Raw genomic sequence first — 14353 nt, 5'->3', positions numbered from 1 at the left:
GATTAACTAAGGTTAAGGGTCCTGTGCCCTGTTGTACTTTGCAGCCCCCTGGGGCAGTTCCTCAACTCGGGGCCCTCTGCAAGCAGCCAGCACAGTTCTCCCAGACTCCACTTCTCAATTCAACTGAGCTTGCACAGACTGAGAAGGGCAGAAAGGCAAAGAAACAATAAATCCCAGGGAGGGCAGTGGACGCAGAGCTGAAGCATCCATGGTGCTCTCTGGTCACATTCCAAACCCACTTCATCTTTTGGCCTCTGGAGACAGATAAACAGCCCTATAAAAAGCACATGGGAGTCTGGGGAGGGAAAGACCTTGAATTTAAGATGAATTTCCTATCAAGGCCACAAATATTCATTGGTTCTGCTACCAAGCATCTAATAGCACAAAAATAACATTTCCCTCAAGATAGCCAGCTTTTCTGATACCCAGGAGAGAGACTGGCTCCTCACTCCATCTTCCTTTCGGACAAGCAGCATATCCTATATATGGCTCTGTCTGCTTTTACCTCTCCTTTTTGCTGGGGTAGAGCAGGATATAGCCACATACATCATCTGGGTCACATCTGGCACTTGTGCCCTAGACACACACGGGGAATGAGCTCCTGCCTACATCTCTTTGCAGTGGATCAGGAGTTGGAGTTTTCCTCATGGGCACACATTCAGCTAGATGACCTGGAAACATCAATATCTAACGATAAATTAAAACCATTGGAAGAACTAAGACACAAGTCTCTTTAAAAGAATGTTTGCAGTCTGTGGGATCTCATTAAATTATGGCTTTCCAGCACTGGCCCCTGGCTTTGCAGCCGCTGAGGTACAGTAATGCAGTGAGAGAATCTTCCTAGGCTGTAAATCAAGCCTGGGCTGGGACACTGTGTTTAATGTAAAGGAACTTGGAATTGCTACAGCTCCATCAAAAACCAAATGTGGAAAATGCATTTAGGCCACTTAATGGAGAGCTGAACCACTGTGAAATATTTCTGCAATGGAATTGTTGCACAGAAAAAAGTCTCTGGCTTAGATGAGAAGTTACAGCAGTCTCTTGCCAGGTATTTTGTATTAAGAGCTAACTTTAAACTGTATATTGTTTCCAAGAATTACAAGATAAATAAATAGCCCTGGTTCCACATGATAACTAAACATTGTTCAGCTTCAATCAAAGCACAGCCAAGGGCTTTAGAGTCTGAATCAAAGCACACAGGACTTAAGTGTCTTGTCTTTGACTTTAGCTAGTAACTGAGTCAGTTACCAGCACAAAGAGAGATGTTAATCAGAAACTTCTAATGCATTTTCATTTTCACATCAATTCTGGCTCTGGACGTATTTCTGCCTAGGAATGTGGGGACAAATCTGGGCTCTCTGGAGATATGGGAAACCTCGACAGCAGTAACAACTTTAAATTATGTGTGTTGCAAAGGGCCTGAATCTTTTTCTCAGGCTATTAATCCACAAAAAATGTAATATTCTCCAACCCTTTTGAGCCTACTTAAGGAAAAGCTTTCACTAACCAAACAAGACTTTCTGGAAAGCATTTTTTTGCCTGGCCTATGAGCTTATCGTGGAAATGCTTTTTTTCCTAATGCATCTGTCCTGAAACTGGATTTTCCAGAGACAAAAAAGCCCTCATATATTCCCATTTGTAATGTCAATTTTGGTCCCAGTCTAGGAGACCACTTAATTCTTGGGTGTTATGCTGAATAGAAAGAACAGAGGCTTTCCTGCCTCACAATCAGGGAGCTGATAATTTCATGACAACTGGCAGAAATAGCCTTCCTGCCTAAAATATAATGAATGTCAGGAGCTTTTATCCAATCAACAATAGCAGCAATGCATGAGCTACTGATCAATTCAGATCAGTAGCCGTTAGTGTCAATAAAGGGATCTCCTTCATACTTTTGTGTCTTCTGTTGCCTTCTCAAACACCTTGGCATCCTATGGATGACATAGGATCCACCATACATTCATCTAATTTGGCAGGTTTTATGAGCCTCCATAACTATTCCTATTTGGCAACTGGGTAAGTAAAGGATGGAAAAGCTTGGCTAAGGAAATGACAGTTCCTGTCCTGGCCTGCTGTCCCAAATCAAACTCCAGTGAATCACCTGCCACTCAGCAATTGTCCAGAATTCAATTAAATGCACAAACTGAATGCAACTAAATGCAGTGGTACTAAACCCTATTCTGTTGGTACAGAGGCTGTCAGCAACATTAGGAAACACTCTGAAGTATCATTGCTGGCAGAACAGAAGACCAGGGGGACCACCCCTATTGTTAGGCACTCAGAGCACACCAGGAACGATGCACTCGCTATGTTGGACCATCAGGCCTTAAATGCAAGCAATGTGCTGCAACAGCTCAGAATGATCAAAAGCCCTGACATCCAAAACTTGAATGAAAAGGTAGGTGCTGTGGATTTTGAATGAAAGCTAAAAAAAAACACCAAAAAACTCTCTTTTTTTGATGTTGTAGTAGGTTTTATTTTTAAAGGGTGCTTACATGAATTTTTAAGTCTGGAAAACAGCACTTCCTCACCACAGCCATGCAATCACATTAAAACCATCTGCACTTCTCAGCTGTAGTTATTTCCAACCTTTTGGAAGCCACTGCTCCCAGAACAAGTAACTGTTTAAGCACTCTCTAGTCTCAAGAGGACATCAGAGTAATTTCGGAAAGATTAACACAAACCTCCTCCATGAGTAAGTTAAACTAAGCAAAGTGACTTTGTCCTGGAGTGGGCAGGGAGTGCTCACATGTCCTTTCTGTCACCTATGGGAAAGAAAGAGATTCCTGTTCTGCAGGGCAGAAGTAAATACCTGATAGTACCAGTTCATGACAAACCTGGAAGAGATCATCCTCCTAAGCCTTTAGGTTCCATATCTGTGTCAAAATACATGGAGGACTAGACATGGCACCTTGTTCTGTTAGAGGTTATCTGGATCCTATAGAAGAAGTCATTGACCCATGGGCTGGATATAGTTAGGGAATGGTTCGAGCCCTTTTGCTAAAGAAGAGTGAACCAAGGGTCTTAGTGCAATACATGGAGCCTAACAAAAGGCAAGGATGCTCAGAGCCATGGGCTGCCATTGCATCCTTCAAATCAGGGGACAGGGACCTGCAACTGGCAGTGATACCCATCTTTATAAAGACCAGATGCCATGTCTTAGGAAAAATCCCGTCCTATATTCAATGTTCATGTGATGTCAAACATCTTCCTTCCCTCAGGAATGTATCTCAGGCCCCCAGAGGAATCCTGACATAAACATGTTCCTTATTGCAGATCTGTGGTATTCCAGGAGACCAGCCATGTGCCACAGCAGCCTGTGGGGGAGCTTTGTGCCAGGACAGTCATGGACTAAGGCAGTGTGGTGGCCCAGACTGCACTGGAGCTCTTCCTCTCTCCTCTGAGGCCTTCAGGAAAGCTGAGGAGACTGCTGTGTGGCTAAATAACTTGACTACTCAGCTACAGGAACCTGAGAATCAGGTGCTGTATATCAAACCTACATTTGTTCAGTGAAATGGATGGAGGATGACGTTTGGGAGGTCACAGATCTACAAAAACTCACCTGCTCTTTGTACAAAGAGTGGTGTGGTAGAGAGGGACTCTGTCCCAACATCATAGACCAATTCAGTGCCAGGTGCCAGCCCCACCAAGAGATTGGCTTTATCTAGATCTTCTTCCTCACAGCTGCTAAGATTTCAAAAGTCATGGTGCCCCGTGTCTATGGGAATGGGTGGTTTCAGGCTGGTATTGTCTGTATTTTTACTGAGAAAGATTCAAATGGCGCCATTTGTCAGTAGCCTGACATGCTTATTGCAATGGGATTACTGCTGTGCATGGCAGTAAACTCTATTTATACAACTGCATACTCCTCTTATGTTTGCCAATAAATTACTTCTGAAAATAATTTCAAGATGAAGCTTTTCTGCCCCCAATAATATTTAGGAGGACATCAATTAGTTGACTATACTGCACAGTAGCAGTGAAAAATAATTCAAGCAAACTGTGGCCAATGCAACATATGCCAAGGAAACAAAACAGACAAATCCCAAAGCAGCAGTAAAGAGTTTGTTCTTATTAACAGTCAGAGATGATGCCTGTTACAGTTATAGACAAAGCACATTTTCCAGCAGAAATTACTTTCTGCTGTGGCTTTGTCCTGTCCCTGCAGGATGCCTGGGCATCCATTTCCTCTTTCTAAAATACACGAGACACTGCATCCCAGCCAGCGGGCTTGGAAATGAGCAATTGGGGCACCGCCCTGGGGCCCCAGGACACGGAGAGGAGGCAGCCAAAGGCATCTGCGGAGCCGGGGAGCGCCAGCCGGACGTTGCCTTTGGTGTGCGCCAGCCTCGGGCACCGCCGTGATAGTACCAGTGAGCTATTCTGAGACATTACAGAAATAAAAACGTCAGCATTTTTCTCATCGCATGGGGAAACACCAAATCTCTTCCCTCTGCAGACCACAGATGTACCTGGGCCATTCTTGAAAGCAAAGCCCCTACCAAAGTAAAATACTGATGGAATTTGATAACTGATCTAAAGTTCTCATTTAAATTATCAAGAATACTAATTTAGTGGTGAAATTTAACTTTTAGAGACAAGACTTGAACGGTACCTTCTGTGTATCCTCTTTAAGTTTTGGGGTTTTTTTAACAGCAAGTCCAATATGAAATGACATGAAATTACATTTTCTGTAATCAGACCTGAATCTGATAAGATCTTCTTTGATCTGAATCTGGTGATTGACATGCTACAGTACTGCAATAACTGTCGGTACTCTTTTTTAGAAACAGAACAGGGCTGTGGTTTAGCAGTGGTTGCAGAGAGAAAAAAAATGGTTGATTTAGGCTTTTTCTGAGGTAAGATGAAGACCAAGATGTGGCAGCTTCTGAAGTTCCCCAAAAGGGTCTCCTACTACTTTTCAAAGCCGCATCAAGTGATTCCAGCTGAGGCTTGGATCAAAATTACCTTTGTGTCAGAGCCCAACTTGCAAAGCAATGACGGTAACCTCCAGAAAATGGCACTGCTGTTTCTAATAATATTTCCAGGTTGAAAGCATTAGGAAAATGGCAGAAGACAGCAAACTGAAAGGCTCACGATTTAATAGGCAACTGGAGACGGCTATGAATCAAACTGAAGTTGATAGAGAGATCACTAAGGTGTTCATCCAAAAAGTGAAAGACTTCTTGTTAGGTAAATATTCAATGTTCTTTTTGACTAAATTTTCATAAAAATATTCCAATATAATAGTACATTATTGCAATATAGTAGTATATTCCAGTATAATAGACAGACGGAAGATGATCTAGCTGTGTATGCATGAAATTTCTCATATACCTCCTAACTTGTGTTAACTTTTTCAGTTTTCCTTTTTTCTAGTACTTCTTTCTCCCAGGTGACAGTACTTTGTATCAATTTTACAATATATCTGTTACATTTTGATTATCATATTTTATTACTGTGTTTAATTTGAAGTAATTCCCTCCATTCCTGGTTTATCTGAGTAAAGGACTACTAAGATAATTTCATACAATATATAATGGCCAGGCATGTCCAATGCATCCTCAAACTGTTATTCCACCCCCTTCTTCCAGGCACATAAATAGAGGCTCTCAGTAGGGAGCGTGGGAATTAGGACACATCCCACTCCATCGTCTCCCCAAAGCTGTAATTCAAAGAATCAAAGGATTCTGGTAGAACTTCACAGCTTTCATTAAAAAACAAAACAAACAAAAAAAAACCAACAAAAAAACCAACACCAACTGTATATACCCTAAAAATTGTCCACTCTTGGGATTGCAGAAGAATGCTGTAGGAAACAGATCCTGAATTTTTTCACCAGATGCACATCAAAGGGTTCAAATGTGGCAGGATTTTCTTTATCTCTTCAGTGTAGCTGATCTGATAAATTTCTATGGATTGCAATATTTTGGCATTCATACATCTATATCCAAATGGGAGCAAGGGCAGAGGACAGAGGACTTCTTTCATTCAGAAAAATTTACATTATTTTATTGAATTGGAAGATTTAGGTCCATTTAATTCCTTAAGAGCCTCAGATTTTTATTGATAGCACTGAAAAGTCCATCTTTCTTCTTTTATGTCTCTTAGTAGACACAGAGCATTTATTAACAATTATAAAGGAATGTTTTCAAATCTTTGTTTTGTTAATTGACGTTTAAGAGCAGGAGAAGCTGAAAAGCATACAGTTACATTAAATCTGCTGTACTCAACATTGATGTGAATGGTGGTTTTGGATTAATATATTTCTACAGAGGATAGGTCTCAGGAATGCACTACTGTTTGCACACTAAGTGTCTTCTATTTAACGCTTGCTGACTTATTCTGGAGATTAACACAACCATTTAATATATCTCAACTGCTATATCACACAAGGTCTTGTCTATAAATGGAAGTGAGCAGAGAACAAAACTGATGATGTGACTTCTCAAGGCATTGACTAACTGTGTGTGCCTCTGCCTCAGCAAAGAGCAGCAACAAGCTCATTTATAACGGGAATTGTCAAAATATGTTTTTTTTCTATTGTAAATCCCATTCTATGCAAGTCTGACCCAAGTTCCCTCTGCAGTCTAGCCTTTCTCATTAACCAGCAAAGGAACCACTTTCTCAATATTGTGGCAACTCCAGGGAAGGGATTACACCCACTGGCCAGCTTGGAAATATCCATTCACACCCCGGGCTCACCAGCACCTCTTTGATCTGTGGGTCAAGGGAGAAATGGGCTCTGACACATCTAGCTGTGCTGGGTAATGATTTAAAACCCTTCATGGACTCTGTCCTACATCAGAATTTTAATAACTCAGTTCAAAGTGGGTTCAAATCCTCCTTTCAGCCAGGTCTGACAACACTAACAGCAGTATCTGGAAGCATAATATTAAAATGTTGGAGATAATTCTCTTACCCCCTTGCTGTGCCTGTCAGCTTTATTCTCCCCCATAACTCAAAGGGTAGGCAGCCATAATGACCATTTGCTGGGAGGAAGGAGCTACTTCAGGATAACTCTCAGCTCCATTTCTGTTGCAGATGAGAGTGCACCTCCAGAAGACATTGAGAAGGTGGCAAATTATGTTCTGCAAATAAACCTTCCCCTGACTCCACAAGAGCTCACAGGCATGCTTGACAACCTCAAAAGCATGATGAACCACTGTGAGAAGTACAAACTGAATAAGAGAAACATAAAAAAGGAGGCTGCTCAGACACTGCTGGTGGAAGCACAAGAAGCTGAGTAAGTAGAGTATTCTCATACCGGTGTGCCAGCTCCAGCTGGGTGCCACTGTACACAGCAGCACTGCTCCATACCCCTGGCAGTATCCCACTAACACTGGAAGGAGAGTTCAGATGGAGATTTCACCTTGCCTTTTCCACAGAGCCTCTCCAGCAGGAAGGAGCCATCACTGCTCGGGCCGCAGGAGCCAACATGCTGAAAGGAAGCAGCTCCTGACAGCTCTTGGCTCCTCTGCCTGTTGAGTCAGAGAGGCCAAAGCAGCTACTTAATTCCACCTTGGACCTGGCGGAGCATTACATCTGGCTCACTGGGTGGTTTGAATAAGGGTGAAAAAGACCCAACAAGAAGAAAGAACATGTTCACCCATGAGTCTTCCCTACTAGCGATGCACCACCAGGCAGCCAGCAGCATCCAACCTCACCCTGAGTACAGCAACTCAGGTGCTTCCCCATAATGTCCTTTTCTGAGATTTTGCTTTACCAATTTACCACAATTTTAATGGTGGTTGTTGAGGAAGGATTCTTGCATGACAGCACAGTGCATTTGAAACATGTTCTTGTTTTTCTCACCACACCACAATACTACACACTCTTCCTTTTTTCCATTCTAGCAAAGCAGCTAAAGCTCTTCTGCCAGTGGATGAAATTAATAATAAACTAAAAAATGTTGTGAAATCCCAAGGGCACTCCAAGAACACCATCATAAAGTTAAATGAAGAGATACGAGGCATCAGAACACAAATCTCTCAGGTATCTTGCTGCAAATACTTTCATTTATTTGCTATATTTATTAAAAAGAGATACTTCATTCTGAAGTTTCCTTAACATAAACTTAAATAAATAAAACCAGAACGTGGTACGGATGTGACACCAATTCGATACTGCTTGAGGGTCTCTTAATCCATTGACAGTCCCTCATTACCACGCTCTGCAGGCTGGATGGACATTACACAAGAAATCACAGCCTTGAATTGCTCTGTTTTAGGCTGAGAACCAAGTGAACAAGACAAATGATAAACTAAATGACTTGTCAGCCAAACAGACTGAGATGGAAGATGAAAGTGCCACATGGCAGGCAAAAATGCTGATGAACAAGAATCAAGCTACAAAGGCAAGAGCAGAGGCAGAAGCAGCTCACAAGCGAGCCCAGAATATTGATAATGTAAGCCCTTCTGTCACATGTTAAGGGGAAAAAACCCTCCTCCATGTTTAATAGTGGTTTTGCCTCAGAAGCATTGCCCTGCTGTCATCAAAACGTAACATTTTCCTTATGCCATGCAGTGTAAAATGTCACAGGTTAAGAAGCATTTGTGTTTTATTTTAAGGCTTCTGGCATACACTTCCATTTGCTTGAATGAAAGAAAGCACATACATTTCTCTGGCTACTTCATGACATTTTTTCTTGCACTGTGTAGAAGACTTGTAGTCACCATGGGCACCAATAAACACAACAGAACAAATCACAAAACCAGATATTAAAATACATGAGTGATGGAAGCACCCAGAGAATTAATCCTGTGCTGTTCTCCTTCAGAGAAAATTGCACTTGGAGGTTTTGGTTGGCTTGGTGCTTTCTAGCAGTTCAGTTTTTTGAAAATGCAGCTAGAAATTTGCTAAAATGGCAAGAACCAAGTACCCACAGCACAAGCTTGGAACATGGCCATACTTCCAAGTTACAAGAACCGTAGGCTAAATCTAAACTATCTAAACTGTAGCCTCAACAGCAACCTAGATCAGCAGGGAGCAGATTAGCCAGGAAATATTACTCCAGTTGAAAATGCAACCCCCCCCAGTGTTGCAACAGATAATTCATTGAATTTGAATTAAGCCTCAAGGCAAAATGAAATTTACAGGAATGCCCTATCAACAGAAGTAAAACCAGCATAATCTTAAATTTTCTTTATATCCTTGCCCTTCCCTCTCCTTTAGATTACTCCACTGGCAGTTTGTTTTAATTGATTTCTATTGCACTTTGCAAAGCATTTTCAATGTCTACACATTATGGATATATTTTTTAATATTTAAGAAAATTAGAAACCTAAACTTTGGTTCAAAGAGGATGTTAAAAGGAAGTATTAAAAAATACTGTACACCAGCTTAATTATGTCTTAAACTAAGATTAATTCATTACTCTTAAACTAAGTAATGGCATTTTGTTACAGGAATTTACTGACGTTAAAAGAAAGTACACCATTCTTCAAGAAAAGCTAAAAACCCAAGGACCTCCAAAAGTAACACTAGAAAAAGTGATGCAGTTGAAAAAAGAAGCAGAAAAACTGGCTGAAGAGACTGAAAAGAAGATAAAAAGAATAACAGGTGATGTTCTCACTTCCACAGTGAGTGGTAAGCACTGTGATAGTCATGACTTCAAGGCTGAAGTCCTTGCCCACAGACACTAACACTTTAAGTTCACCCAAAATTAGGTTTAAATCCTGGTGAAAATCCCTGCCTGAAGCAACTAATTTTAAAAGTAGTTGAATTGATTTGGCTTATGTACTTTTTCTGATTTAAATAAATTGCTATAAGTGAAGGTTAAGAACTGTCCACACAGGGACTTGAAGTGATTTTCTTCAGTTTATAAACAGGGCAAGTGCAAAACCTGCATAAAACCTGGCTGCAGATTTAGCTGGAGGCCCTGATTTATGCATTTGCTTTGGGCACTTGGACCTTCAATCCTTCCTCTGCACTCTGTCTTTCCCCACATCACCCAAGCGAGGGCTTGTGTGATAGAGCTGAAGGACAGCTGTTTTCCATCAGTCCATACTTCTTCCTCTTCAGACATTATCTCTGAGCAATGGCAGAACACAGCAGGTACAATTACCAGCTTGTGGAGACTGAAGCTGATGTGCCCTGAATCGGTGGGGTCATCACTGTCAGGCAGAGGGGTCGTGGGCAGTGGAGACCACGGCTGCTGTGGCTGTACCGGCACCGCTGCTCACACAGGCTTCGAGGTCACCAAAAAGAAAGAGCTCATCTCATGTCCCTGCACACAGGGAACCTAATTCTCCTTGCAGTGAAGGTCTGGGCATTCCCCCTGGGACCCCTTAGGCCTAGGATCCTGCCAGGCTCAATATCAGAAAATACCACGTAACACCAGCAAAGCTAAAGCAGAAACTCTATCCCAGAAGAAAACTCTTCACGACAGGTTCCAAATAAATATTTTGAGCACCTACCTTGAGGAAAGGCATTAAGACCATCCCAGTCACTCCAAATGCTCAGATAAGGACATTAGAAACAGACAGTGAATCCTGTGGATTTAACTCATTACCAATATAAGCTACTCATTACTTTGGTGTAGCTTCATAGGAACAAGCAGAAAACAGTTACACAAGTGAGGGAGACCTAAGCCCCTCACACCCAAATTATCTAGACTTTACACACATCAGTTGATGCACTGTTCCTCTGAATGTTTCCATTTAAACCAAGTCCTTTAAGAGCTCCATGTCCTGCCCCATCTTAGTTGATGGACAAAAGCAAATCTGAGAAATTAATTTCTTCAAGGCTGTCGTGCTCCTCTTGCTATCCAGAAGCCAGACTTTTCCCTCTAGTTGCATATATAACATTCCCCATTCAAAATAGGCTTATTGCCTCTAAAACTTCTGGGAAAAGAAATGCTGCTAATCCCTGGATTTTACTTACACAACAAATGTGAGCATCATTGCGTGTCTCTGCTCTTCCAGATTTGGAGAAGAAGCTTCAGGAACTGAATCAAACCAAACAAAATAAGGCAGAGCAACTGAGACAACTAGAGGAACAAGTGATAGCCATTAAAAATGAAATCATGGAGCAGGAGAGCAAGTACGCAACATGCAAAAGTTAAGGTCTGAACAGACTATAAGGTAAAATGAAGCTGAAATCACCATGACTACCACGTCCTGAGCATCCTGGCACAGGCCACTGTCCTCTGGAAATATATCTGAAATGGCCTGGCAAATAATGTTATTTTATCTTTTTTTTCTTTTTCTTCTTTTGTCCAGTGGAGTTTATATGGAAATAGGAAATACCTTGTAATAAACCACCTGATTTAGTAATCAGGTGTAGTTTTTGAGGGAGCTCTATATACTCCTGTGCACAGTCTAGATCTTCTGGTGGCTGGGGAGTTGGAAATGCAAAAGGAGGACTGCTCAGAGAGTTGCTGGTAGCTCTCTCAAAGACAGACTCCCAGCACCCCACGTCTTCTGCCAAACCCTAAAAAACGTGGTTGCGCCACGACCCTGCACGGGGCCGCCCGGACCCGCACGGGGCGATGCAATCAAACCCTGCGGGCCCCCGCAGCCACCCCTGCTGACAACCAGCAGCATCCCCAGGCACTGCCACTGCTCCAGCCCCATCCCTGCTCCGAGGCAGAGCCGGGTTCCCTCACCAGGAGCCCTGGCGATGTGGAAATGCGCCGGGCAGCAGCTCCGTGCAGCGCCGGGCCACTGGCGGGGCGACAGAGCCGATTCCCCGGCGCCCGCTGGATGGCAGTGCTCAGATGCTTAACGCCGAAAGCAACTTCACAGGCTTGGTTTGAAGGCTCCTGCAGTGCACATTTTTCTTACACTTATAAGGGGTTTTACACCTTTTTCATTAATGCAACCAACAACTGGAGAATAACTCCTGCTCTTAGGTTCAAGCAGTGAGTCTGAAGGGCCAGAAATGTTGAAAACCAGTGTCTCCGGCTCTTCTCCCACAATGCAGCACTTAACAGAAGTCAGGGTTCACTCAGCAATTTCTTTTAGCCATCAAGGACACATGAATTGGCCTAAATTTGAAGCTGTAATTCTTCTTTTCCAACATAAATAAAGAAAGAATCTGTGGTTAAGCAAACATTATCGACATGCCAGAGTTTTAAAAAGACTGAAGTGAGCTCCGCCTCAGTTTTGAAGTCCCACCCTTGGTATACATGGTCCTGCAGGACGCAGAGCAGACGAATGAGGGCTTTTCCTCAGTCCAAACCAGTCGTGTCATTCCTGACTGGACTGTTCCCCAGCGAGGGTCTTCATTCAGCACGGTGCTGCTCCAGAGCTGGGACGAAGCCCAGACCACGTCTGTAAAATGAGGAATGCTCTGCGGGAACACAGGGCTCTCAACATTTACCCATGCCAGCAGCACCGTGAAACAATCCTTATCGATCCAACGGAGATAAACACTGCATAGTTATCACCCTGTGTTTACAAGAGCTAAAGTTGCACTGGTATGCCTGGGGGCTTGGGTGGGAATTGCTGGTGGATGAGATTTCAGAGATACTCCTCTAACTCAAACCAGCTGTGCTCCAGGGCAATGTGCAACATGCATTACACTGACACATTCTATTGTGAAAATAATGGAATCCAATTATAATTTTGATGTAATCTAACAAAGCCACCTGAACGCAGGAATGCATGGAATTTGTGGGTTAGCATTTTCTGAACTTCAGCAAGTAAAAAAAATCATCTGTGAGGTGTGAGGCTTTTAAGTTACTTGGCTGTAATCAGATGCTTGTATTTAGACTGACTTTGAGGTAATGAAATCAAACATCTCTGTTTCACTCAGAGCACACACCAAGCTGCTCACATGTGGGTCTCCAGGTAATGAAGGATTTTCTGCAGTTTTCAGTGCATCTCTGCTGGACTGCACCTAGAAGAGCAAACTGAAGCTCTTAGGCAGAAATTCCCAATTGCATATAAACCAAAATGATTTCACTCATGGCTTTTAAAAATATGAATTCACAAGCAAAAAGTGGAAAGAGAACTTCCTCCTAAAATCCACTGTTGACTATGAGAATTGCTGTATGGCTTTCCACAAGCTGCATGGATGAGAAATTTGTAAACACAAGGCAGTTAAGCAGGTCTGGAGAGGAGATGTATGCATGGGGGGAAACAGAAATCGCTGGAAGGAAAGCGGAAGTGGGAACAAGAAAGTCAGCACAGAGTCTAACCTCCCCTGCCTGCCTCCAAGCATGCTCAGACACACAAAGGAAGCAGATCCGATGGGACCAGTGGCCACAGAACTCCAAATCCATCCTGTGACAGCTTCTGAGGTTTACAGCTGTGCAGCATTTCCCCTTGGAAGTGACGCAAAAACTTTCAAAGTGTTTTTTTCAAAGATAATTTGTGGGGGAAATGCCATCTCTAGCTAAAAAGTACCTATTTGTAGTTCCCCCTGGACCTCCTCATTGTGGGCAGAAATGACTTCAGAATACTGTTTCTTGAAAAAGAATTGAAATACGTTTCTTGCTGTAGAGCATTTTGACTTCAATGGCATTAATCAAAATGCAAGTAACACAACCAAAATGACATATAATCAAAGATACACTTAATCATTTAATCAAATTCATATCATCAACTCTGCCTACCAGGCATTTGACCACTAAGGTGTTTTGAGAAAATGGGTGATCAAGTGAGTCCCACTGTGGTCTAATTCTGAAATTTTGTTTTTCCAAAAGACTTCCACCCACACACAAAGACTCCAGCGCTGTAAAGGTGGTTCACCAACCACAGGGATAGGTCATGACACAAAACCAAATTTTTATCATTTGAAGAATCAAATTAAAATACTCCCACTCACTATTTGTCACAAACACTGCAGAGAGGGAAGGACACAAGCTCTCTGTTCCTAATTACTCACACACTAAATGTGGTGGTTTTGGTTATGTCTGAAAGAGTACCACAGTTATGGGTGATGGTGGCCTCTCCAGTCTGTGGCTGAAGTTCCAGCTCAATCCCTGATGTCGCACGGCAGGGTCACCCCCAGGCTGGAACAAAGCGTGTTTTCATGCTCTCTGTGGCAAGGCACAAAGGAGCCTGTAAGGGAGGATAGGACTTCTACAAGGCTATGAAACAGGAGAGAAACTAAAAGGATAAAACTTCAATAAAATTGAAAAAATACAGGACAGCCAGTGGCAATGAAAGAGTTGCACTTGGGGTGATGCTGCTGCCCATCTGCCATGGACCAGAGGAGGCTCTAACAGCAGCAAAGTAAAACATTTTCTGTTAGTGGGGAGACAAAAACATTTGTTGTTCTGAAACTTAAAAAATATAACGGGGTTTTGAAACTGAATTTGTTTTGTGAATTTAGAAGGCAACATAGCAAAAGAAGTTTAGACTATTACAATTCCTGCCCTGAAAGTTTAGAATTATTTAATTCC

General features: G+C 42.5%; 1 protein-coding gene across 1 annotated transcript in view; it reads left to right on the top strand.

The window, feature by feature from the left end:
- The window catches only part of LAMB4 (laminin subunit beta 4), a 40208-nt gene extending 29124 nt beyond the window's left edge, over window positions 1–11084 (top strand). Inside the window, exons 27-34 of the mRNA XM_040061416.1 lie at window positions 2193–2398; window positions 3277–3480; window positions 5049–5193; window positions 7045–7246; window positions 7857–7995; window positions 8231–8407; window positions 9408–9561; window positions 10926–11084. Coding sequence (XP_039917350.1) covers window positions 2193–2398; window positions 3277–3480; window positions 5049–5193; window positions 7045–7246; window positions 7857–7995; window positions 8231–8407; window positions 9408–9561; window positions 10926–11065 — 1367 coding nt within the window. The 3' untranslated portion in view covers window positions 11066–11084. The remainder of the gene's footprint in view (window positions 1–2192; window positions 2399–3276; window positions 3481–5048; window positions 5194–7044; window positions 7247–7856; window positions 7996–8230; window positions 8408–9407; window positions 9562–10925) is intronic.
- The last annotated feature ends 3269 nt before the right edge of the window (window positions 11085–14353 follow it).

This window comes from Hirundo rustica, chromosome 4 (assembly GCF_015227805.2).
Source record: "Hirundo rustica isolate bHirRus1 chromosome 4, bHirRus1.pri.v3, whole genome shotgun sequence".
NCBI classification, from domain to species: domain Eukaryota; kingdom Metazoa; phylum Chordata; class Aves; order Passeriformes; family Hirundinidae; genus Hirundo; species Hirundo rustica.
The sequence above is the reverse complement of the archived record's forward strand: the minus strand, read 5'-3'. Positions and strand labels throughout refer to the sequence as shown.